Below are 25,796 nucleotides of genomic sequence, written 5' to 3'. Positions count from 1 at the left end.
GGAGACCCTGGGCCTGTATCATTCTTGTGGAGGGGCTGGCTGGTGGCCTTCAGCAGCCAGGGGACCTGGTCTAACATTTACGGGGGTGCTTTCCGCCTCGCCCGATGTGGGTGGCCACTCATGTTCTGTCCAGTCGTCCGTGTCCTGGTGGAGACGTGGGCACTGCTCCCACACAGATGTGGGGTCCCCTCCTTGGGCATGCCCCTTGAGGGGACCCCTTTGCTCTTGGTGTCCCTAGTTGTCCCAGACTCTTCCTCGCAGTTCAGGGTAGAAGGACCGTGGGTTTCCACTGGGGTTTCTGTGCTGCTGTGCTGCCCTTGGAGCAGAGCAAACAAGAAACAGAAGAAGCCCCCAGCTGCCACTGCTCCAGCCCCGCCATCCCCAGGAGCTCAGGCTGTGCTGTGGCTGTGGCGTCGGTGAGGTGGCTCCTGGCCTCATGGGTTCGGAGAGTGTCCGGGTCTTCTCAGAGGCTCCAGTTCTCTGTGGACAGGCTCCATCGTCTTCACTTGTTTCCTCTCCTGTTCTTCAGTGTGTTCCTTGTGCTTGCTGTCAAGACTCTCAGTGCTCTCTGCAACGTCGTGTCGTCCTGGGCCTGTCTGCTGTTGTCTGCTCTCTGTTTTTAGAACTTGATCTTTTTCTTTTTTAAATATTCCTTGTAATTTTTAACTGAATCCAGAAATTGTGGCTTCAAATTGCAGAGGCTGTGGGTCGTGGGATTTCCTCACAGCAGCAGCAAGCCCATGTTGTACGGGTGGTTGCTGTGAGCCCCCGATCTGAGGTCCCCCTTACTCCTGTCCACGCCCTAGGCTGCTGTGCCCATGGCCTGAGGAGGGGCCTCCTGGGTTTGGAGCCCAGGTTCTTCCTCCTGCACCTCTGTCCTCCCAGCTGCCGGAGATTTGGAACCTCACCCTGTGCTTGCCCATTAGGAGCTGGCAAGGCCCCTCCTCTATGTCTCCCTGCCCCCCAGCCTTCCCTGTGAGTGCTGGGCATCCATGGGAGCGCTCTGTTGTCCCTCCCCAACGCCCTGCCTGCTCCCTGGCCCCTCCCCATGGTTGTGTGTGTGTGTGTGTGGTGTCCTGAGCAGTGACTGGTCAGTGGCTGAGGCTGGTGTCTGAGCCCGTCCAGCCCCATCAGCCTGTGTCCAAGCAGCCCTGCCCCTGCAGGCCTCTCCCACCCGCTCCCGGGGCTGGGGCCTCTGTGTGTGCCCCGCCTCTCAGATCTGAGCAACACAGCTGTCTCCCTGGCATGCAGCTTTCACTCCTTGGTGGACGGTGGATGCCTGGGCCTGTGGGACCTGCTGGCCCTGGTGACGCGGGTGGTGCCTTTGGTCCTCGTGGTCCGGCTGTGCCCTGCCTAGGTGGGGTGCACTCTGTCCCAGGTTTAAGATGCTGCTTTCACTCTGGAGTCAGGCCAAGAATAGTGTGGTCTTGGGTTTTCTAATCGTATCAGTTTTGTTTGCTTTAATGTGAGCTGTCGTGGAGCAGACTTGTTCTGAGTGGGGGGATGTCGTGATCTGGACGGGACATGGGCAGCAGCACACCAGAGCTGCTCTGCGAACGGCTGTCCTGGGGAAAGCCAAAAAACCCTCCGTTTCTCTGCCAGGAGAAAGCTTTGCAGCGTGAGTGTATTGTGCTTTTAAAGGTCTGTGAAATATCAGTGCTGTTTCCCTGTGTACACTTGCAGCAGTGTGCTGGGACCTGCCGTCTCTCCTCGGGTGTCACACACGTCTTTGTGCTACGTAACCACACGAGAAAACACTCCCTCAGGGAGGCTCCCAGTTGCCTGAGTTGTTTCTTAGATGTTTCCCACTGAAGTGCGATTTTCTCAACCGCCATGATCTGAGTGTGGCGGACACGCCACGCGCTCCTGGGAGGAAGCCGGCTGCTCATCCCTCTTGTCTCTGCAGGGTCCGTGAGGCCGCCATGACCAGTCTGATGGACCTGACACTTCTGCTGGGGAGGGACCAGCCAGAGCTGCTCGAGGCCCAAGTGTGAGTGTGTCCTCCCCGGCGTAGAGGTCTCTGTCCCGGCCTCCCTTCCTGACCCCACAGCCCATGGCTCACAGTCAGGCCTCCCCCTCCCCAACCCACTCAGGCCTGTTGGAGGACAGCCAGCTTGGGGCGAGGCCAGGCCAGGAGCCGCTTCTCGGCTTAGGGCCCCTGTACCTGAGCACCTGCTCCCACGGGGACTGGCAATCCCACCTCGACGGTGCCCTGGACCAGGTCTCTCTCGGGCACAGTGCTTGCTCGAGGTCCATGCCCTCTGATGCCACGGTTGCTGACGCCTCTGTGGAGACCCCATCTCGTGTCCTTAGCCCCTCCCCGCCCCACTCAGTGCCCTCCTCCTGTCCCCGTCCTGCGCCTCCCCAGCCCCTGCTGCCCCATCACCACCCATCGCCCTGGAGGCCTGTCCGTCCTCACTGCTTCCACCTGACCTTGCATGGCAGACCAGCCAGGGAGTGGGGTCCCGACCTGCAGCCCTGGTGGCAGCTGTGCTGAGCTGAGCTGGCGGCCTATGCTCTTGGTTTGCAGCTGTGAGCGTGTCATGTGCTGCCTGGCCCAGCAGGCAAGCGAGAAGATCGACCGGGTCCGGGCACATGCTGCCCGCATGTTCATGGCACTGCTGCACGCCGACGGCCCTCCCATCCCGCACCTGCCCCACCGTGGAGACCTGCAGGAACTCTTTCCCAGGTACAGAGGCCTGCATGCCCTGGTTCCCGGGGGTGGGGACGGTGGCCCCTCCAGCTTGCCTGCTTGCTCTCTTGCAGGTCTGACATGGCCTCCGTGAACTGGAACGCTCCATCCCAGGCTTTCCCTCGCATAACCCGGCTCCTGGGGCTACCCGCCTACCGCTACCACGTCCTGCTGGGGCTGGCTGTGTCCGTGGGAGGCTTGACGGAGTCCACGGTGAGGAAGCATCTGGTCTGACGTCTTTGGGGGAGCGGTTCTGCGTGGCGTCTGCCCGGAGGTGGGGCAGTGCGAGAGGTTCCGTGGGACGGCACTGACTGGTACTTTCTGGGTGGGAGCGAGGCTGTGGAGTGCGTGCTGGGAGGGCTGCTGTCTCCTTCCTTCTGCTGGTTCTCTCTCTCTTTGGGGGATTTTGCTTTGGGTTTGAGGGTCCAGCTCCTTCCCTTGGCCGTGTGCTCCCGAGCAGGATCCCGGAGGCATTTCCTCTGAGGAGGGTGGACTGGTATCTTCAGTGGGAAACTGAGGAGTGGGCTGGACTTCCCATTTAGGAAGATCTGACACACACGGAAGCGCAAGGATGTTACGATGGACTTGTGTGTCCCAGCACGTGGTGGCAGTGGTCTTGGTGTTGGCACTCTTGTCCCTGCTCCTACCATGTGACGTGCACAGTCCGTGTCATCAACAAATTTGACTTGGTCTGGCCACTAGCTGCTGCTTTGACCCTCCGTCCGGGTTTTTTTCTGGATAAGCTTTTGTTTGCTGTTTCGTTACCTTACTCTGTCATCACCGCTCTGCTCACTTGGCACCCCAGGTGCCCTCACACACTGTAAATGGGACCCTTCGAAAGGCGTCGTGTGCACATCAGCAGGGGAGTGTCTGCTTCTCCTTGGTCCTGCCCCCTCCCGGAATGTTCCTGCTGGAAGGCTGGCCCTTCCCTGGTTTCCATGGAGATGGCACCTGTTTAGATTTTCCGGTGCCCACTGCTCCTTCCTGCTCTTTCCTTCAAGCCCCTCGGGGTGAACACCCCCAGTTTTCACTGACAGGTCCTTGTTCTCTGGAGGTGATTTGTGGGGGCAGAATTCTTGTCTGAGGATTTGGGGGTCCGCCAGTGCTCTGGTCCCTTGTCGCCAATGCAAGTGGCTGCTGTGCCGCATCGCTCCTACCCAGGTGGTTCTGCTTTCCCTCGCTGTCTTCACGGCCAGCTCTGCTCTTGTGTCCTGCAGTCTTACCCCAGAGGTCAGCACGGTCCTGTGGGGGCTGGTCACTTGCTCACTTCTGGAGAGCCCTTGCCTCCTCATGCTATGCCGCGTCTCCCCACGCGTCTCCTCTGTGCTCTCCTTTCCCTCCATGTTCCGTCTGTTCTGGGCTTCAGACTTTTCCGGTGCCTACAAGTTTCTGCAGCTTTGTTTAATCTGTTTTTGAGTTTTTGGTTTCAGCAGTTTTTTTATTATCAAACGTTTACTTTGTCCTGAAATCTGTCTGTCTCTCATGCTTTTTCATCGTACGCTCGTCTTTGTAATTGCAGTTTTGCTTTAAAGATTAACAGGTGGTGTTCTGTGCTGTGTCTGTGCCAGTGTCTGGTCTGAGGGCGTCTGCGTCTGTGCCCTCACTTCTAGGCATTCGCGGTGACTCGCCGCCTTGGGCATTCGCCTGGGCAATGGTGTTGGTATTAGTCTGGGAGAAGCTGCCTCCACACACAGAGGAGCTGTTGGTCCTGCTGCCGGTAGCTGTGCTCAGGCCCCCAGACCACTGGGCATGCTGCAGGGCTTGGTCAGAGCTGGAGTCTTGGACGTTCTTTCTCTTTCTTGCCAGCCGTTGCTGTGGGCCTCCAGCTCCGGGGACACCTGGACCCCGGCTGCTCCCTGGTCTTGGCTGCATCTGCGTCAGTGTGGGTCGCTCTGCATTGGGTCTGCACAGGCCCCGCTCCCATGCCGGCTCCCCTGCCTGTTTGTGTGGGGCCTGTGGGGGCATCTGAGCCCAGCAGAGCCTCAGATCTGCAGCTGTGTTTGGAATGCGCGGGTCTCACAGCGACTGGTCACTCTTGATGCCAGGCTCTGTGACCTCTCCCCATGGACAGTCTCCACCGCGGTTGGCTGAGGGGCTGTTCCGGCAAGTTTAGTGACAGCGAGTGAGAGTGTGGGTTGTGCCACCACCTTGAGAGAAGCATGTCCGCTCCAGGGGTTTGCACCATGGCTCCGCGCTCACACCCCATCTGTCCAGCCTTGGCAGGATCCTTAGTGTGTTGCTCCGTCTTCTGAGCTCGTGGCAGACCTTTGAGTCTGTCATCGGTGCCGGGCCGGGGCTGGCGCCAGGGCAGCGGGGTCTTGTCGCTGTTACGAGAAGCTTCTCCATCCTGCAGGTCCGGTACTCGACGCAGAGTCTCTTTGAGTACATGAAGGGGATTCAGCACGACCCGCAGGCCCTGGAGGGCTTTGGGGGGACCCTTCTGCAGGTCTTTGAGGACAACCTTCTCAATGACAGGTAAGTGGTGGTGCTCTTCATGATGGTCTCTCGGACCCCCGGTCTGCTTGGTTCTTGCCGGATTTTAAGGGACAGGTTGGGCACAGGTGAGGAACTGGACATGGCCAGGTGAGGGTGTGCCGAATCACAGGGGTCTCGGGCAGCCCGTCACCTCTGGCCCTCCCAGCCTGCATTTGAGCTGGTGGGATTAGGGTTTTGTACATTGGAAGTGAAGGTGCAGAGGCTGTGAGCCTGGAGAGGAGGGTGGCCCTCACCCATGTGCTCCGCAAGGTGGGCGTCTCCCTGGTCCACGTACGCCGACATGGCCACAACCACTCAGCAGGGGAGATGGTAGCGTGCCAGGATGGGAATGTCACAGTGAGAAACAGCACTTGTTTTCTGAACATTTTTGCGCCAGTGTTTTGGTAACTGCTTTTCCACAAAAGTGGGGTTTAGACCCTGTGGGCCCTGACCTCAGAATTGGAGATGTTTCCTGCAGCCCCCAAGGGGGGTGTTCCTGGACTCAGTTCTTGACTGTCCCAGGGTGGCCAGGACCTGGTCACAGTGGCGTGGCCAAGGTTCCCCTCACACAGGCCATCCGCAGCCATCCTGCCATGGGGAGCAGAGACGCAGCTCTCAGCAAGCAGGAGCTCGGCCCAGGGTCCTTCCTCTGTAGACGGCTGCGTGGAGGAGTGAGTGATGTCAGCGAGGTGCACGGTGCCAGTGCAGTGTGATAATTTGACTCAGGTCAACATCCATGCAGCTGTCACCACGTCAAGACCCTGATCACATCCATCACCCCAAACATGCCCTGCAGGCCCTCCAAAACCCCTGCCCCATGGCGCCCCAGCTCCAAGGCAGCCACTGGTCTGTGGTCTGCGTCCTGTCACTATAGTTGAGGTGAAACTTGCTAGAATTTTGTTTAAATGGAATCATGCCTTGTGTGCTGTTTCTGTGTCTGGCTCCTTGGGTCCAGCGTAGTTACTTTAGACTCACGTTTTAATGCCGAATTGTGTTGTGTTGTGTGGTTACTGCACACTTTGCTCGGATGCTGAGTTGTGTTGTGTTATGTGCTCAATGCACACTTTGCTCGGATGCTGAGTTGTGTTGTGTTGTGTGCTCACTGCACACTTTGCTCGGATGCTGGGTTGTGTTGTGTTGTGTGCTCACTGCACACTTTGCTCATATGCCGAATTGTGTTGTCTTGTGTGCTCACTGCGCACTTTGCTCAGATGCCGAATTGTGTTGTGTTGTGTGCTCACTGTGCACTTTGCTTGGATGCCGAGTTGTGTTGTGTTGTGTGCTCACTGTGCACTTTGCTCGGATGCCGAATTGTGTTGTGTTGTGTGCTCACTGCGCACTTTGCTCGGATGCTGAGTTGTGTTGTGTGCTCACTGCTTAGTTCGTCTGCTCCTCTTTTGGTGGCATCTGGGTCGTCCGCAGTGTGAGGCCATCACAGATGAGCTGTGGTGTGTTCACGTGTGAGTGTCTGTGGACACATCTTTCCTTTCCTCTTGGGGATGCTAAGAGGGCAGTGGCTGGTTGTGTAGGGGGTGATTGTTTAATGTTTTGAAACACCACCCCACCGTCTTCCACTGTGCTTGTGCCATTTACCTTCCTGCTCAGTGGGTCAGAGGTCCAGGGCCATGTCCTCACCTGGCTAGGGTGATTGGTCTTTGATTGTAGCCGTTCTGTGGGCGTGGGCCGGTGTCTGCTGCGACTTCCGAGGCGTTTCCCCTGACTGAGGATGTGGATATCTCCTTGGGGCCTGTGGCCCGTCTGGAGGGCCTCCCTGCTGAGGTCCGTCCAGATCCTTCGCCTATTTGTTAACTGGCTGGTGGTTTTTTCCCCACTGGTGAGTTTTGAGGTTTTCTCATGTATACTGGACGAGTCCTTTGTCAGCCATGCGATTGGCAAACATCATCTTCCGTCCGTGGCTTGTCTTCCATCTCTTCAGTCCCCTCACCGAGCAAGTGTGATGAGCTCGTTTATCCGCTTGTTCTTTTACAGATTGTGTTTTCATGTCATAACTAAGGAATCTTGGAATAACTCAGGGTCACAAAGATTTTCTCTTGTTTTCTTCTGGAAGTTTTATAGTTTTAAGTTTTCTATTAAAACTAAGGTCCATTTTGGGTTAGTTTCTGTATGATGCAAGGAACAGATCTATGTCCATTTGTGGTTTTGCGTGTGGGCGTCCAGAGCGTTGTGGTTCTGCGGTTGGATATCCAGTTGCTCTCTTCGGGCTCCTTTCTGGACTCTGTGCTTTGATCTTTGCGCCTTTTCCCCCAGGACCACCCCGCTCTGACCACTTGGCTCCTCCATGGCTTTGACCGCAGGGTGGCATCAGCCCTCCTGCTCTGTTCTTTCTCCCATAGTTGTTCGGGCTTTTCTTGATCCTTTGCATTTCCATATAAATTTGGAATCAGCTTGTCATTTTCTGCAAAATGTCCTGCCAGGATTTGGTCTGGTGGTGCAGCCTTGGGAGAGTGGACATGAGCAAGGCCGTGTCCCCTCAGAGTGCACCTCTCTCCCCCCTCACCCGGCCCTCCCCCCTCTCTGGTTGGCACCTGGGCTTTCATGGCTCGTCTTCTCCCCTTAGGGTCTCTGTGCCGCTGCTGAAGACACTGGACCAGATGCTGGCCAATGGGTGCTTTGACGTCTTCACCTTGGAGGAGAAGTAAGGGTTTCTTTTCTTTCCTGCTCCACACTGTTTCCCTGGTAAAGCCTCGTAGTTCACCTTTTAAAGAAAAAGTCATCTGATCTAGAGATCAGAATCGAGGAGATAATATTCCAGTGGGTTCAGGATCAGTTTCTGTGCACACTAAACGCCGTCAGAGGCAATCGGCTGTCCCTGCGAGGCTGGGCTGGACCGGGGAGGGGGGAGGTGGGATGGGCCGGTTGGGGTCAGGGCTCCTGCTGTGCACCTGCCTGCCGTCCAGGTAGGAAACAGCCCCGAGCAGGTGAGGTGTCCTAGCTGCCAGGGACCCAACAGTCAGGGCAGTTGTGGATGGTGGACTGGATGGTGAATGGGGATGGGGGAGGGGGATGGCAGAGGGCGTGTGACTGTCGCGGTGATAGATCTGGCACTTGCGTGGGAGTAGGACTTGTGAGCCCACCAAGGACAGAGTGGGACAGAGCGGTGCGCGGGGAGGCCGGCCAGAGGTGGGCACAGGGAGTGGGTCTGAAAGGCTGCTTCCCATGTCCGCCGTGTCTGGGGTTCCTCAGCTGCCCGCACACAGGGACACTTCACCACCGTGTCAGCCTCGTTGCGCATGAGCGCCCACGTCCTGGGTCTCAGCGCTGGTTTATCTTGTCAGGGCCACGTCATCTTGTTTCTTGTGTGCCGACCATTTCCATTTGCCCTCGGGCCTTGTGGTCTGGTCCCTGGGCTGGACGGCCTGGCCCCTGGGGGTGGGCTTGAGCTTCCTGTGGGCACGTTTCGGTGACTGCAATCAGCTTTTAAACTGTCAGGTTGGCCTGGAGTGGCGTCTTTCCCACGTTGGTTTTCCCCCATTTCCCAGGCCCTGCTCGCTGCCGCTGGATTTGTGAGCTTTCTGCCCAGCTGGTGGTGACAGTCACTGTGTACTGGGGTCTTCCTGTCATCTTTTGGGTGGTTCTGGCCCCAGCCTGGGGCAGTGGCCTTGTGCTCACACACTGACCAGGGCTCAGGTGGATCCTCAGGGCCCCAGGACGCCCTCCTCTCTGGTGCTGTGCTCCACAAACCATAGCACACTGCAGACTCGAGTGGCACCAGTTCCGCCCCCGTCCCCTCTGCATCCCCTCCGGCGGGCAGGAAACTGGGCAGTTGCAGGCTGACCTCAGTTGCCTCCGCACCTCAGTGGTCACTGTCCTTGGCCACATGCTGTCTTGTGAGTTTTGTTTGGGTTTTAGTTGTTTCAGGTGGGGGTGAATCTGGTCCCTTTACTCCATCTTTGCCAGGACCCTCAGTGCTTTTTGGCAGCCTCGATAACGTCAAAGCGTTTCCCCTTTTACACTGCTGATGGTACATCACACTGACTTTGTGTGTGTGTGAGGAAGATCCGCCCTGAATTAACATCTGTTGCCAATCCTCCCCTTTTTTCACTTGAGGAAGATTAGTGCAACATCTGTCCAATGTTCCTCTACTTTTTGTATGAGGGACGCCTCCAGGGCATGATCAATGAGCAGAGTAGGTCTGCACCTGGGATCGGAACCCACAAACCCAGGCCACTGAAGCGGAGCGCGCGGAACTGTAACCACTTGGCCACGGGGCCAGCCCCACGCTGACTTTCTTATACCTAATGTCAGAGCAGCGTTTGGGGGCTATGGGCACCTGTTTATGGGACCCTTTACTGCATGACTTGGCTTGCTGAATATTCTGTTTACGATCTTACCATGTTTTCATGCTTTGATAATTTCAAAATAAAATGGTAGGAGAAAGTATCTTCTGCTCAAATACAGATCTTCTTATTTTTCTGCAGTTTTTGTCAGTTTTGCTTTGTGTATTCTCAAGTTTTGTCTCTTGGTGCACACAGTTAGGGCTGAGTCTCGTTATTAAAGGGCCTATGTTCCTGGTGGCACTCTGCGCAGCTCGCCCATCTGCCTTGTATTCATTCATGTGGCTACACCAGCTTCTTTTGACTTTTGTCCTTTTTCCGTCCTCCCTTGTTCACTGTTGGTGCGTGTTTGTGTCTGTGAGCATCATCTGAAGCCAGTCTTTCCACGGGACTGCTCACCGTGTCTCATGTGACCACTGGGTCTGTGTCCCGTGTGTGGTGCCTCTCCCCTTCCTTCTCCTCTGTTCTGTGTGGTAACGAGTCATTTTCACCGTTCCATCTCCCTCACGAGCTTGTCTGGGACTTGGCCCTCTTTCCTGCTCCCCTCATGGTCACGCCCTCGGATTCATTTTCAGTATTTTGTCCTCTTCCTGGACAACACCAAGGGCGTTAGGACACGGCCCATGTACTTCTCTGCAGTGACAGGACATCATTGTCATGTGTTTGGTTGCATTTATATTTTCACTTATTGCTGTTTTCTGTGGTTAGTGTTTAAGTTAAATGCATTTTTACTACTTTCTTTTCCCTCGTTGCCTCTTGTATCTTGTCCCCCCACCTCATCTAGGATTGTATTCTTTCTGCCTAAAGAACATCCTTTAGCATTTCCTCTAGTCATGGGGCTGGACCTGTGGCCGAGTGGTTAGGTTCGCGTTCTCCCCTTTGGCGGCCCAGGGATTCACCAGTTCGGATCCTGGGCGCGGACATGGCACTGCTCATCAGGCTCATGCTGAGGCGGCATCCCACATGGCTCAACCAGAAGAACCTACAACTAGAATATACAACTATGTACTGGGGGGCTTTGGAGAGAAGCCAAAAAAAAGAAAGAAGATTGGTAACAGATGTTAGCTCAGGGTCAATCTTTAAAAAAAATTTCTCTAGTGAGGTCTGCTGGTGGCAGATGCTTTCTGATTTTATTTTCATGTTCAGAGGGTACAGAATTCTAGGCAGCTGTTTTATTTTGGGACTTGAAGAATATCTTTCTACTGAGGTGTGAACTCATGAAGTCATCAGGGGAGCAGGTGCAGACAGGTGACCAGGGGAGGGGTGTAGACTGAGAAGAGCCCCAGTGGAGCTGTGGGTGCCCCATTGTTGGCAAGATGGGGAGCAGAGGGGATGGCAAGGCCGCTAACAAGCAGGCTGAGGTGGAAGAGCATGGGGCTGCCATAGCTGGGCTGTCGATGGTGTGTCCTGAGTGGTCACACAGGCTGAGGGTGGGAGTGACCATGGCCCTCAGCAGCATGATGGTCACTTGGTCCCTGATGAGTGTTTCAATGAGCTGTGGGGAGAAGCCAGATGGAGCTGGGTTCAGGGAGGGGTGGGGGCCAGAGAGGGACACTGACAGCTCTCGGTGACAGTGAGGACCTGGAAGGGCAAGCAGGAGTGAGAGAATGTGGCGTCTGGTGGGTGGGGAGTGGACGGTGGAGGAAGAGAGGCTGAGGTCCACTGTATCCCAGGAGGACAGCGGGGTTTTCCTGGGACCATCTTTGGTGGGGGAGCTACTGTCCACACTGACGCTGAGCTGGCAGTGGCCTAGCGTGGGTGGTCGCTTCCTGCTCGCAGGGTGGGGGTGGTGGGGTAGCCAGCGGCCGCTTCCTGCTTGTGGGGGGCCATCCTGTGCCTTCACCCAGGGGCCCGGCGAGACGAGGTTCTGCACCCTGACCATATCTAAGGCCGCCTGGGCCAGCCTCCAGCCAGCAGATGGGGGAGGAGGAGCCGCGGGGTCCCTTGGAACTGCCTCAGCCTGCGCCACCATCCAGAACGGGCAGGGGCAGGGGCAGTGGTGCCCTGGCCGCAGCACCACACTAGAGGAGTGGGTCCCTCTCATAGGGACCTGTGCTGGCCTTAGCCACCCCGGCCCCACGTTCACCTCCGCTGACTGACCACTTGGCCTTGGCTGTGCCTGGCTCGCCCCGCTCCTGTCACTCCTGATCTTCTTGGGCCTGGGAGCGGGGCTGGTTCTGATTGGGCCTCCTCGCCCTTGCTCCTGGTCAAGCCCACTGGGTCACAGTGCACACTGAGTCAGGCAGCCTTGCTGGTGCTGGCATGGGCGTCGGTCGTCTGGGTAGACCTGCTCATGTCCTGGCTGCACCAGCAGTCAGCCTGCCCTCCCATCAGGGCCCTGAGGATGGGTTGGGGTGCGGTAAGGGAGGTGGTCTGTAGGGTATCTGTCCTCCGCGGCACTTGAACAGGCACCGGCTGACATCACCTGGCACAGCTTCCCCGAGGGACATGGCCTCGGGTCGCTGGTGGCAGCTGCTGTCACAGATGCCACTCCGCGCATCTCAAGCTGCACGTGCTCCCTGAGAGCTTACCACTGACGCCCGTGCCCTCCTTCCAGCCATCCCTTCTGTGTGAAGCTGCTGGCGCTGTGTAGGGAAGAAATCCGGAAGTCCAGAGATGTGCAGAAGCTGCGCTCCAGCATCGGGGTGTGAGTTTCGCATTCCCTGCTGGGACAGTGCTGGGAGGGCGGCTCCGGCGGGAGAGAAGCGGAGTTGCAGTCTCGAGGCTGCGTCACGTCGTGGGTGATGTTAGCCCAGAATAGTCCCAGTGGCAGCCCAGCCACACTGGTGAAGCCACCGTGGGAGTTCCCGCCAGAGCAGGGGAGCCCTGCCCAGCCTCCCTGCGGCCTTGGTGACGAGCAGCCCCACCAGAGTGGGGTCCTGCCCTGTGGCCAGCCCCTGGACAGAGGGACCTGCCTTGCTGGGTGTTCTCAGACCCGATGCCCTGGAGAGCTGGACATTCCAGGCGCCTCCATCTGCAGAGTGAACCAGACACAGCCAGGGTGCCGGACTGACCGCAGTCCCACTGCTCTGTGGCCCCGGGGCCGGGTCAGCATGTCCACTTGCGCCAGGGTCTGGGGCGCTCTGTGAGAAGCTGGCGCCACTCACCCAGTGCTCACCTCTGGCCCGCAGGTTCTGTGGGATGGTGCAGTTCCCAGGTGAGGTGAGGAGGAAGGCTCTCCTGCAGCTGCTCCTCCTGCTCTGCCACCCGTTCCCCATGGTGAGTGCCCGTGTGGTTAGCCTGCTGCTCAGCCGCCGGTGGGGGGGCCAGCGGCCCATCCTTGGACTTGCCCGTGGTGACACTGTGGTCACACGTCACGACCTCCTCCGTAGCACTGGTTCTGGAAGCTAGTGCTGGGTCAGGGCCAGATGCTCTGTGGCTGTGGGCAGGTGGCTAGCTCCGGAGTGGCCACTGGGCAGGGAGCGGGGCCTGGGTGTGGGCGAGGCCTGTTGTGAGGGGGTGGGGTGTCCTGCCCTACACAGGCACCCCTCAAGGAGCAGAGGCCACGGCGTGACTGGTTGCGGCTCATGGAAGTGGCTCCTGAGCATGGTGCAGTCTGTGTCCTCCTGGGCCGAGGTCTGCAGGTGCCCCTGGAGAGCCGAGTCTTTGAGCCTGGGCACTGGGGAAGCAGAAGGACACGCAGCAAGTGCCCCACACTGGTGGGACCATCGACTCTCGACCTCTGACCCCTGATCCCCTCCCGGTTCTGTCCCTCCCCCACCCTGCCCACAGTTGGTCCAACGCAGCCCCTGGATGCCAGCGGGGACCCCAGCTTAGGTGAAGGGGTTGCACCAGGACTCTGGGTGGGGTCTCGGCCTGTCAGGGTCCTGGGCTCCAGTTGAGGGCACCAGGAAGACCCCAGGCTGAAGTGGCTCAACCCACACCTGGGGGCAGCGCCTTCAAAACCCCCACCCCAGCCCGTGGTCAGGTTTCCTAGGAATTTTATTTCCCACTGGCTGAAAAAGTACTCTCCAAATAGTCCACATGACATTTTCCTAAGAGGTGAGAGTAGTGATTCACCTGACACGGCGGTTCTCAGATGGGGGCCAGGAACCCGGCTGTGGCCTCAGGAGCCCTCAGTTGGCCCGGGGCCTCAGACCATGCACTCCCTGGACGTCACTGCAGGCCTATCTAGAAAGAAAGCAGGGGAGGTGGTTTCTCTGATGAGGGACGGGTTGTCAGTGGAGCATTTCAGCCAGAACGACAGCCTGGCCTGTTGGAGGCTGTCCAGCTTGTTCTCAACAAGGCTGCTGCAGGGACGGTGGGGAACGAGGTGGCCCGCCTGGAACGCGCCTCATCCTCTTGTGCATCCGCGTCCAGTGTGGCCACGGTCTCCTCAGTTGGGGTCCTGGTCAGCTCCCTCCTTGGAACCAGCTGCACTGGACACGTCTTTGGGTTTCAGTCGGACTGCGGGTTCCTAGGGTCCTGGGGTCCACCTAGCCCCATGTCCCCATTCCCTGGACATGGTCCTGCTGGTTCTGTTCTGTGTATCTCGGGCGTTCCCCTCCCACTAATGCGTTCGTCCTGTCCAGATCCGGAAGACCACGGCCAGCCAGGTATACGAGATGGTGCTGACCTATGGTGACGTCGTGGGCGCGGGCGTCCTGGATGAGGTCATGGCAGTGCTCAGCAGCACGGCCTGGTGAGTGCCAGCCCCTCGCCTTCTCCCGGGACACACGCCAGCCATTCCATCGGGTGCCGCGTCGCAGTGAAGGGGCATCCCTTCCTGTCCCTGCAGTCCCTCGTAGAACCCTCCAGAAGGAGGAGGAAGGCGAGCTCCCAGCCCTCCATGGCCTTGGCTCTGGGCCGGGTGAAGGCCACAGTGGTCGTGACCGAGTCTTCTCACCTGCCATGTCCATGTTTCTGTAGCGCAGGCTCCCTTCCTCATGCCCCAGTGAGGGCTGGACACGGGGACGAGTGGGTGTTCAGGTGGGCAGTTTGCAGAGGGAAATCATTTTCTCCCAAATGTAATTTTTTTCTAAGTGGAAGATGGGTTGTTCTGCCCAGTGACTGGTTAGGGGCTAATTTTCAGTTTCTCTGTGGGCTGCTTTTCCATCGACTGATCACGTGGCCGGCTCTGGATGCTGATGGGAGCTGGCATAGCATTTCTGCTGTTACTGGGGTCGAGGTCGCTCAGGGCAGTGGCAGCTTCTTCCCCCTAAACTATGGTGTCACAAATGCTGTGAAGCGTGCAGCAAAGGAGGCGGTTGCTCCCTCTGTGGGCTCTGCCACGTGTGTTAGCCACGGCCCCCCGGGGAGCAGAAGGACCTCAAGCAGCTGTAGCAGGTGCCCAGGACTCGCCCCAGAGGAGGGTCACTGGGCCTTTGCTCAGTCTTGGTGGAGGAGACCACATGTGGACATGTTCAGAAATCAAAAAGCATCAAAGGAAACAGGAAGAACAAGGTTTCGTCCCTTCCCAGTCCCCAGATGTCCATGTCCTTCCTGGGGCAGCCAAGGCCATTAGCTTCTCTTGGGTCATTTGAGACAAAGGTGGGCTTGAAGCTTATTTTAGGCACAATTTCCTGCAATCTCTGCTGGCTTCTTGGCTCCTGGTAGGCTTTGCACAGCACGTTGAGAAGGACTTGTGTGGGGGGAGGGGAGCTGATGGAGAAAGGTGTGTGGACGGTGTCGGGCAGCATAGTAGAGGCTGCCGGCAGGTTCCCCAGCCACACCAGACAGTCACGGTGAGGGAGGGGCAGACACAGGGTGCTGTATGTTCCAGGCATAGCCGCTCTTGGGCACACACACACGCACGTCATGTGTTCTCACATGTGCACATGCCCCGCCCCACAGGCGACCACTCTCCTCACCCCATTCTGGAGACAGGATGGAAGCTTGGAGAGGTCTGGCTGCAGGCCTGTTTAGGCCCCATGCTGACCCCAGGCTGACAGTGCCGGTTCTCTCAGGGCCAGCACACTGCTCACGCAGGCACAGGCATGCACAATAAACTGATGCGTTCCCCTCAGAACAGTGACATTCTTAAAAGGGCTGAGCTTTCCACAGAGTTCACGCGCAACTGCAGCTCCCGCCCCTAGCCAACGGCCCAGCTCCCCTGCTCAGGCGTGAGACGCTGTGGCCCAGAAGGACAGAAAAGGGCCTTCTGGTTACAGGGTTTCATCGAGGTTTTCTAAGGAGACCTTTAGTTTCGAGGAGGGCGTCCTGGTGAACATCCTCGTGGGGCCCCACAATGAAAGCTCCAGAACAGGGAACGTGGCCTCAGAAGACGTGGGTGCTGCCACTCTCTGTGAGCAGCTTGAACACTGATCTGAGCCCATCCGCCCTCAGGCCTGAGACTGGCTGCCCTGACCCTGTCCGCCCTCAGGCCCAAGTCTCGCTGGCCTGAGCCCGTCTGCCCTCACGGCCTGCCCTGTACATCTGTTGAGAGAGTGGCATCTTAACTTCTGCACTGATGACACATTTTCTGTTATGTTGTCAACTCTATAGAAATGTGGAGGCACGTTCTTAATCAGATCCTAAAATGTTGGGCTTGAAAAAGGACAGTGAGGAGAACCCGAAACCATTCACACGCATGGGGTCCCAGGTCCTCCCCAGTGCCCCACTCCTTCCGTCCTCCCTCTCAGTGTCGGGGTGGACAGGGTCTCTTTTCCCCATAATTTAATCCCTTTGTAAGAAAAATTCCAGAGGATTTAGAAATTTATATGTGTTTTTTCAGTCTAAAAAAATGCCCAATATTTTTCTATGGTGTTGCCAAATTCAATTTTTATTTTTAATGAAAGTAATAAATAGCTTTCAAAGTCAAATAAAACTTAACAAAGCCCATGGATTAAAATCTGTGTTCCCTCTCTCCTGCCTCCCCAGGCAGCGCCCTTTCCCCCTCGGTCCCAGCATTCCCTGTTCCCTGTTTGGGCCTGTTCGGCCGCATCTCCCTGTGGTGGACCCTTCCTTTGGACGGCGCTGCTCCTCCTGCAATCTCCGAGAAAGGGGTCGGGGCAAAGCCCAGTTGGAGTTCTGGGGTGAGCAGCCGTTGTTCCTGATTTCCCCTGGTCTGAGATGTCTTGGGGTTTCTGCACCCGGCAGGAAGTCTACCCAGAGTGTAAGTTGGTGGCAGGCTTAGCTGCGAGTGAGCCGACCCTTCTTGTGGCTGAAGCTGCCCTGCCCTCTCCTCCCCAGGGATGCGGAGCTCCCACTCGTGCGAGGCCAGCGGAACCGCCTGTGCGACCTGCTTGGAGTGCCCAGACCACAGCTGGTCCCCAAGGTAACCACCTGCCCCCAACAGAGTGGCACATCCTGGGTCCACACTGCCCACCCCCTACAGAGCCTGGAACATCCTGGGTCCACACTGCCTGCCCCTCTCCCCATCGGGGTCCACACAGGCTTTTGGGACCCCCAGAGATGCAGAGCAGAGGCCGGCAGGCATGTACACACCCCCCGTTCCCCCCCACTTCCCGCCGAGAGCCAGGCCCCCAGGGACCCCTCCCAGTCAGCTGTTCCTTCAGAAGCAGAGACAAGGAGCTGGTGATGCTCACGGCTGCCCAGCCCACTTGTGTGTGCCAGCTGCTACTCCACCTCCTGGAGACTCCCTCTCCTGCTGGCACGTCTCCAGTGTGTCCTGGTATGCGTCCGTACCCGGGACAGGCTGTCTGCTGGGGGCGGTGGCCACCCAGCCTCTCCAGCCCTCGGAGGAGGTGGCGTTGCCCGAGCTTTCTCCTCCCAGATGTGGCCTCCCTCGTGTTGGAAGAGGCCTCCTCGGCACCCTGATCTGGTCCTTCTGTGTTTCCACCAGCGACTCCTCCCTGGACACTTGTCCCATTTGGGGACTCTGTCATCACCCAGGGTCTTCTGGGGCCTGCTGCTGTCTGCCACGAGTTCTGCGTTTCCATGGCCTTGGTGTGTGCATTGTATCTGTGGTTTTGAGAGGGCAGGGCCCTGAGCTGATCTTCCAGGTTCTGTGTGGTCAGTGGGAGATTTCAGACTCTGGGGTATGCAGTTGGCAGAGAATTGGGACTTTCTCTTCAGTCTGTCTGTGCTGCAGGAGCTGCAGAGGAGGTCACAGCAGCATGTACTTGATCGCCAGGGGCTAAGTGAGCTCTCAGCCCTGTCCCCACATTCCTTCTCCTCATCCTGGTGGGCTGTGTCCTCTGGACTTAGGTGTGAACTCTGGCTTTGGAGAGACCGTGTTTGAGCTTTTTATGGAGGAAGACTGTCCATGCAGAAGTGAGTGCTGGTCACAAGGTGGCACGCTTTGTCAGGGTTCTTGATTTTTTGCTAGTCATGCAAACTGCAGATATCTTCTCCCACTCAAGGGGCTGCCTTCTTGTCCTTAGATTTAATATATTACAGCTCACCATTTCTTCCCTTTTCACTTTTTTATGGGTCCCGTTTAAGATGTCTTTATCTACTCCAAGTTTATGTCCATAGTCTCCTGTTTTTTTCTGGAGGCTTTACTGTTTCACCTTTTATGTTTAGGTTCGAAGTCTGTCTGGACTTGGTTTTACACGTGGTGTGAAGGAGGTCAGCAGACATGTCCCTCCATATGCTGCTGACCCAGCTCCTTTCTGGCTGCAGTGCGTCACCATTCTCCTTAGTTCTCCATGGATCTCTGTCCTCCGTAAGCCAGCACCACAGTGTCTACAGACATGGGTGTCAGTTTTAGGGCTTGAGATGCAGAGATGGATCTTGGTCCTTTGGGTTTCCATAACACCTAGAGAACTGGCTTGTCAGTTTGCACAGTAGAACCTGCCAGGAGTGTGGCTGAGGTGGCCTTGCATCTGAATTTGAGAAGTTTCTACTGACTGATCTTCAAGTTCACTGATTCATTGGCCATGTCTGGTTGTGTGATGAGCCCTTCAAAGGCACTCTTCATTTCTGTTATAGTGTTTTTGATTTCTAGCATTTCCTTTGCTTCTTTCTTAGAGTTTCCACCTCGGCTTATGTTACCCATCTGTCCTTGCATGGTGTCCACTTCTCCCATCAGAGTCTTAGGATCTTAATCACAGTTGTGTCAAGTTTCTGGTCTGGTAGTTCCAACATCTCTGCCACATCAGAGTCTGGTTCTGATGCTCAGGATTGTCTTTTCAGACTCTGCTTTTTCTTTCCTTTTGGCATATTTTGTAAGTTTTTATTGAAAGCCAGACATGTGCTGGGTGGTAGGAACTGTGGTGAATGGGCCTTATTATTGTGAGGACTCATGTTGGTCTGGCTGGAGTTACTCTGTTCAGTGTTTGCTGCAGGTTCCAAAGCTTCCGATTCCTCCAACGTCCTTGTCCTTGGTGCCCTTGATGTGGGCGTCCCTGTGTCCTCCTCGGAGCGTCTGTGTCTGGTAGCTTTTTCAGCTGGAACCCATGGTGATGCTGGAGGCAGTTGGTGATGTGGTTGGACGGGGGAAGGGGAGCATTCTGTAATCTGCTGATTAAACCTCAGCCCTTGTGGGCCTGGGTCTGTGCCCGCGACCTTCACCAGGGTCTCCCATGGCAGCCCCCTTCCCTGCCGCAGCGGCCCCAGTCTGCCTGCTTGAGGCCCTGACCCCTTCTGGCGCTGTGGGCTCTGGCAGGCCCTCCCCTGGAGACGGCCGGGGGGGACCACGGCGGCTACTGTTCCCTCCCTGCCAGAACCAGGAGCGGGTTCTTTTCTGGATCTTGACCAGGTGAACCTGGTAGGTTCCTGGAGGGAAACCAGGACAGTGTGGGGCCCCCTAAGATGCCTCCCCCGACCCCATTTCTCATGCTAGTTCACTCAGCCTCCAGCAGTTTGTCAGAATTACCATTTAAATGAAGCCCTGGTTCATCTTCCACTGGCTGGCCTGTGCTCCAGGGGAGCTGATCTCCACTGTGATTCCCTGGACTCGCCTGTCTCCAGCTTTGGGGTGGTGACCTCAGTTCTCTGATGGGGCTGAGAAAAGGGGCTCATTTTCAGCTTGTGTGGCTTCTTCCTAACTGCGCTGCACTGGGCTCCCCAACCCTGCCTGGTATCCCGTCTACTTGTTCTGTGAGTTACTGAGAAGGTTGTGCTGTGGATTCCTCAGCTCTTTTACTTTCCTCAACTTCTGTGATACACTTGGAGCCATGCTACTGGGTGCTTGTGTGTTCACGTTGGTAACATCTTCCCGGTGGGTCTTCTCTATCTGTGGTGAGGCCTCATGCCTAGAAGCCCCCTGGTCCTGACACAGCCACACTGGGCGCTTTGGTTAGTGTTTGTGTTGTCTGTCTCTCTCGACCATGTCGTGTTTGAGCCCTGTGTGCTCTTACATTGAACAGGCCGCATGTGAGCAGCAGGCAGGTGACTGCCACGAGCTCTAGGGGTTGGAGCGTTTTGCCCACTTAGATTTAAGGTGTGATGTCAGGCTCATCGAGGTTATTTCTGCCATCTCCGTTTTCCACTTGACCTCACCGTCTACTTCTTCCCTCCTTTCTTCTCTTTGGGTGATCACAGGAGTTCTGTCATTGCACTCCCCTCCTGCTGACTGTTGCTGTGTGGTCTCCTGTCCAGTTGGCTGTCGTCTGTGTTGAAAGGAAGGGTGGCGCCAGGCGTGGAGCTTGGGCCCTGCACCCCTCACCTTCCTGGGTCCTATCTCAGACCGACCTGGGCTCTCCCCAGGCAGGGGCCTCCTGCTGCGTGTGCTTGGCCTGCCTGCCATTTCTCTCGTTCCGAGGGGCTTCACTGTGCCAGCGTCTCTTGTAGGCACTGGTGATGCGGTGGTTGTTTCTGAGATGATTTCCTCTTCTCCCTTCTCTCCCCTCCTGGTGCTGTACTGACTTTCTGCCGAGCCCACTCTTCCCTCAGCCCATAGGTATCCCCTCCAGGTGCAGGGGGCGGGCGCTGATCATGGTGGAGATGGCTGGCTGAGCCATGACTCCTGTCTCCTGGGTGAAGGCCAAGCGCAGTATTGGCTGCCAGTAAACACAGTTCTTACATCTCCTCAGGAAGGTTTTGCATGCTGGTGGGTGGAGTCAGAGCAGAAGGGAGCCACCTGCCCCCTCCCCAGAAGTTGTGTTGGCCACACGGCTCCTGGGACATTGGGGAAATGGTGCTGCCGGCCTGACCCTGTCGTATCCTCCACAGCCCAGCACCCACTGAGGCCAGTCCTGGGGGCGGAGCCCTGAGGCCACCTGGCGGGAAGAGGAGCCAGGTGACGGTCAGCACGAAAAACCTGGGCACAGCGTCTCGGCCAGCGGAGGGCGGCCCAGGCTGGTGCATATGCCGAGGGACTTTGTCACCATGGAGGCAGCTTCACACACGTGTCCTGCGCTCGAGTGACCTGGGGTGTTGGTGCTTTTATCTTGACTTAATCACGAGCCCATGTCTTGTAAAATCTTATAAAATCGTGTCTTGAGCAGTTCTGCGTCTGGCTGTGTGACACTGGTGCAAGTGAGGGCAACTGGACAGCCTCGGGTGGGGGTAAACCAGAGGCCAGAAAGGGCTGCAGGCTTCCTCCTCCTCTGTGCTGCCCCCCCACAGATGGGGTGGCCCCGGGGGACCAGGCCTGCGACAGGCCGGCCGCAGCCTCCTGTGCTGTTGCTGCGGCAGCGTCCAGCCACGGCCTTGCTCGGCATGGTCTTAGCTGCAATGTGCTGTGCGGGGGACACGTGTGGTTCAGTGAGAACCACAGGGCTGGAAAGATGGGCGGCTGGCGTGCACGGTCCGGACCCTCTTTTCTGGGTCGGTTCTGCAGGGCAGGAGCGGCTGTCTTCCCACCTCCAGTCTGTTCCGGCATCCAGCACACGTGGGTGCCGCACGCACATCACCTCCTTCATTCAGTTCTGTACACTCAGAAAGCACACGCTGCATGTTAGAATCCTGCCTGAGACCAGCTCCAGCCACACATGAGAGATAGTCTGGCAGCTCAGGAGCCCCCGAGCAGCGTGCGGCCAGCGGCTTTACAGATGCCTGCTGCAAGAGGATGCTCCGAACCCCATGCACACCCTCCGAGATGTGGGGTTCTCAGGGGAAACATGGGAAGTGCCACGGCTCACTTGTTCGTTCTGGGAAAAGCTGCACTTCTCCTTATTAGTCCACTGCGAGTTCACACTGACCGATCCTGGAGCCAGGGAGCATCTCCCTGCTGACCATGCACTCGTGTGGCTGGTCTCAGACACCTGAGTGCCCAGCAGGGTCGGCCTGCCTGCTGTGGAGCTTTGCACAGCTTAGGTTCCTGGTGCCCCTGCTCTTCCGTGGGCCGAGGTCTGGACGCAGCAGCCCTTGTCCACCTCTGAGGCGAAGACGCAGGTTGTGCTGTCATGGGGGCCACATGCCCAGGATGGTGCTGGTGCACCTGGGCTGCAGAACAGACCACCCCTCGGGACATGCGTGACAACAGGTCCGTGGGCTGGGAGGCCCAGCTCGGGCCACTTGGCGGGGCAGCCACTGGGCGTGCCATCCTGGCTGTTGCAGCCTCACCAGGAGTTGGTTTCTCCTGCCTAGGCTGAGTGCTGGACTTGTGGCGACGCTTGCCTTGCACTGGCTGGACCTGAGACAGATCATTTTTAACCCCTGAAAGAGCCTTACCTCATACTTGTGTGAGATTGTAACTTTGTAGATTGACTTTATTTCATTTAAGCCTAAAAACATGCCTCCCTCTTGAAAAGAAGGAAGTTTTCCACTTTAGACAAAAGATTAGCCACAGACCACTTGACTGGCAGAGGTCACATGGTGAGGGTCCTGGATGGCCCAGTGGCCTGTGTCCAGGCTAAGCCACAGGCCACGTGAGGCCACGCTGGTGGGAAGGCTCTTCTGCAGGGCTGCCCCACAAGGTCCTGTGTTCGTATCTGCCAGGGGCAGCGGAGACGGTGCCCGCAGAGCAGCATCTGGGCCTTGGCAACAGAAAAGCAAGCAGGCAGCTTTTGAGAAGCAACAAAATGAACTGTTTTTAGTGTAATTGAAAAAAACCACACACACACAAGAGCCAGCCCTGGTGGTCCAGTGGTTAAAGTTCGGTGCACTCTGCTTCAGCAGCCCAGATCCAGTTCCCAGTGATGGAATCACACCACCCGTCCGTCAGCTGCCATGCTGAGGTGGCGGCTCACATGGAAGAACTAGGACTCACAACTTGAATATACAACTATGTACTGGGGCTTTGGGGAGGGAAAAACAAAAGAAGATTCGCAATGGATGTTAGCTCAGGGCGAATCTTTCCCAGCAAAAAATAAAAAAGTGTTTCAAATGTTTAAAAAAACAAAAAAAAACCTCCCCACAGGATTGCAGAGAAGTGGCCTTTTGAGACGTGGAGACCGGCCAGTTCACCACGTAGACCCATCAATGCTCTTTTAATGCTGGTCCAGCTTTGCCACCCAAGGGAAACTGGACTCATCCACTAGCTGGGAGATAGGGTCCAGCTGCTTCCACTCGCCCTCAGCACATCAGGCCCCAGTGGTCACCACCCGCTCCAACCAGGTGCCTGGTGGCTGGGCCACCCTCCTTCGTGCAGCCATGGTTTCTGGAGCCCACCTGGGTCCCAGTGATGGATTTGGTGGGGAGCCCCAGACTCTCGTGACTTAGGTCAGAGCTGGAAGCATAAAATAGCAAATGAGCTACTGTGGATTGTGGGAAACAGCACGAGTGCTGTGAGGGAAGACAGCAGGCGGGACAGTGTGCTGGGCTGCTGTCTTGTGGAGGACGTGGTCAAGAAGCCCCTTGGACAGGGCCGCAGAGGGGCAGCAGAGAGCAGAGTGCCTTTGTAGAGGCAAGGAGAGCAAGCAGGACCGCCATGCGCACAGCACTCAGGACAGGCAGAAGCCCTCCAGGTGAGTGGGGCCCGCAGGCCCTGAGGGCCGCATCTGCTGAGCCCCAAGTCGGACCACGAAGTTTCATTTAACAGGAGACCCCCGTACAGGTGGGCCCTAAACACTGCGTGCTCAGCAACAGGGTGAACAAGAACTAAGTCCTCCTCCAAGAAAGGGCCACAGAACCCTTCCATCTCATCTCTGCCCGGTGCTGGGGAAGGGAGCCTCTCCTGGAGACCCACATTGCCTATGCCGTCAGCCAAACTCCTAACATGGAAAACTTGCTCAGCCTGGCCCTGAGCAGGGTGCTCCCAGACGGGCAGAAGAGGCGAGCGGAAGCCCTCTGGGAGAAGGGAATAAAAGAGCATGAGCCCACGCTCTCACAGTCCCCCAAACGCACAGGACACAGGCACCATGAGCAAGACCTGACAGAACCAGACCCAGAGACTTAGGATACTGGAAATAGCAGACAGGAAATATATAGAGTGAATTCATTTTTGAAAAGGACTAGAAATTACCAAGAAGACATTAGAAGAAAAACCCTCAATGGATGGATTAAACCACCAAGTAGACATGGCTGAAGAGAGAACTGGAGAACCGGACAATCTGAAGAAATCATCCGGAAAAAACTGGAAAATGTGACAGCAAAGTCAAGAGACACCAAAGAGAATCTGGCCTGTGAGTGACAGGATCTCAGAAAGAGATGGTGCGGACGCCCCGTACTTGTCGCGGGGGCACAATCCCCAGGTGCAGAGCTGGCGGATCCAGCAGAATGACAGGCGCTCCCACGGGGATGCATCACAGGGAAACTGCACCAACAGCCAGACGACACGGCAGTACGCAGCACTGCCCATGTCCCAGCGGCAACGGTGGAGTTGAGAGCGTAGATCTTCACTGTGCCGAGAGAGGATAACCACCACCCTGGTAGGAAAACTGCCATTCAAAAAAGTGCAGAATGAAGTCACATTCAGACAACACAAGCCCCTCGTGCATGGCTAGTTTCTCAGTCTGGGTACTGCTGACATTTGGGGTTGAACACTTCTTTGTTGTGGGGACTGTCCTGTGTGTTGTAGGGTGTCTAGCAACATCCTAGTCACCAGCAGTCTTGCAGCAAACCTGCCCCAGTTGGGAACCACTGTTCTAGTGGATAAACTCCAGGCAGCAGGAAGACGGTCCCAGTTGAACAGACTCAGATGCAAGGAGGAATGCTGAGCAGAGAATAAACAGTGACCATGCAAACAAAAAGAATAATGGCCAAATGGGCGGATTTCTTAAAGCATGTAGGATTTTAAAAGATGGACAATAATAGCATGCAGTATAAAAACAAACACACAAGCAGATTGTCAGGCACCGTGGCTGGAGCACCTGGTCGTCCTGCCTTAGACCAACACCTCCTGTGCTTCAGGAAGAGTCTTCTGCGACTCTGCACGCAGACCGGATTCTGTAAATCACCATCGCTGGAAATCCCAACTCCGTGAGCTCCACGGTGAGGCCGCTCCACCAGGCGAGCAACTGCTGGTCGTTCACGTGAGCTTCAGAGCGGGGTTCCCACACAGGCAGGCAGCACTGACTGCGGCAGGACTTGTCATGATGCAAAGGATACAGCGTATTGATGATCTTGTTTTGGGATCGAGGAGACAGGCAGAGGGCAACGGGCAGCCTATGGCCTTTAAGGAGAAGCTCCGCACTCAGGCTGATGCTCATGGCTGATGGGATTTGTTCTCTCAGCCTGAGTTGGGCCATTGGGGTTCCTGGGACTGAGAGACTGGAGGTACAAATGGGCAACACCAGACCATCTACAAAAACAGGACTGCTGCCCACAGCCTGCGCCAGTCCAGGAAACCAAGCAGTAGTTCATGGCAGCCACCCAGAATGTGGTCAACAACCACCAGCTTCTCTAGTTCTTGCCCCACTTCCAACTTAGGACCAGCCAGAGAAAGCCAGGGTGCCCCCTAACCAATCACGAGGACGGCCGCTTCTGGTCAGCCACCCAGCTTCCCCAGGCCCATGGCCTCCATCAGGCACAGCAGAGGGAGCCATCCCCCTCGAGCCTCTGCCTGCCGGGTCATGGGCCGACACCCTGCCACACAGCCTCTGTTCTCACGTCGTCTCTGTTCACGTCCTCATCTCTAATAAAGTCAGACCCGGTAATAGTACCCCTAGGTGTTTCCCAAGAGGGATGAAATCACAGGTCTGCCATAACGTGTCCAGACTGCACAGAAGCTTTCTTCGTGACAGCCAGAGCTGGAGACAACATGGGTGTCCACCAGGAGGGCAGCGAATAAATGAACTGTGATTCCTTCACCCTGAGGGTGCCGTGCAGAAAGGGGAGGAATGAGCCCCTGATGCGACGGACTCGTGGATGGTCCTCGGAAGATGCCCTCTGGGTGACAGACAGGTGTGGGGCTCCAGGAGGGCAGAGGGACTGCTCCGCGTCTGGCCTGCAGTGGCTACATGTGAATGCACATGTGTCGGAGGAACATGCACACTCCCTTGAGGCTGTGTGCTCTCAGCCGTGCGTTTCACCCCGCGTGAGTCACACCCCAAGAAGGAGGTACTGGGCCTCGGCCTGCAGGTGAAGGGCCAGCCCCACGTGGGGAGGACGGCCTGAGATGCATCCAGGTGCCACTTCCCGCTGGGCACGTTCCCCACACAGGT

General features: G+C 56.9%; 2 protein-coding genes across 46 annotated transcripts in view; one reads left to right on the top strand and one right to left on the bottom strand.

Annotated features, from left to right (window-relative positions):
* Positions 1-20,755, top strand: part of TBCD (tubulin folding cofactor D) — a 191,288-nt gene extending 170,533 nt beyond the window's left edge. For 7 of the 16 annotated variants that reach the window (XM_070561245.1, XM_070561233.1, XM_070561232.1 and 4 more), the window contains 11 exons: positions 1,907-1,990; positions 2,531-2,689; positions 2,767-2,905; positions 5,046-5,167; positions 7,746-7,823; positions 12,020-12,109; positions 12,594-12,681; positions 13,995-14,104; positions 16,594-16,678; positions 18,654-18,779; positions 20,482-20,755. In XM_070561245.1, coding sequence (XP_070417346.1) covers positions 1,907-1,990; positions 2,531-2,689; positions 2,767-2,905; positions 5,046-5,167; positions 7,746-7,823; positions 12,020-12,109; positions 12,594-12,681; positions 13,995-14,104; positions 16,594-16,678; positions 18,654-18,746 — 1,048 coding nt within the window. In that variant the 3' untranslated portion in view covers positions 18,747-18,779; positions 20,482-20,755. The remainder of the gene's footprint in view (positions 1-1,906; positions 1,991-2,530; positions 2,690-2,766; positions 2,906-5,045; positions 5,168-7,745; positions 7,824-12,019; positions 12,110-12,593; positions 12,682-13,994; positions 14,105-16,593; positions 16,679-18,653; positions 18,780-20,481) is intronic. The other 9 variants (XM_070561247.1, XM_070561236.1, XM_070561234.1 and 6 more) reach the window with 3 other exon arrangements.
* The window catches only part of B3GNTL1 (UDP-GlcNAc:betaGal beta-1,3-N-acetylglucosaminyltransferase like 1), a 136,048-nt gene continuing 126,406 nt past the window's right edge, over positions 16,155-25,796 (bottom strand). For 7 of the 30 annotated variants that reach the window (XM_070561276.1, XM_070561263.1, XM_070561273.1 and 4 more), the window contains one exon: positions 16,155-25,588. The gene's annotated coding sequence lies outside the window, so the exon portion shown is untranslated. Of the gene's footprint in view, positions 25,708-25,796 lie in introns of all 30 variants that reach the window. The other 23 variants (XM_008534953.2, XM_070561253.1, XM_070561264.1 and 20 more) reach the window with 12 other exon arrangements.

Source organism: Equus przewalskii, chromosome 10, assembly GCF_037783145.1.
Source record: "Equus przewalskii isolate Varuska chromosome 10, EquPr2, whole genome shotgun sequence".
NCBI classification, from domain to species: Eukaryota; Metazoa; Chordata; class Mammalia; order Perissodactyla; family Equidae; genus Equus; species Equus przewalskii.
Note: the sequence above shows the minus strand (reverse complement) of the source record. Positions and strands in the feature narration are given on the sequence as shown.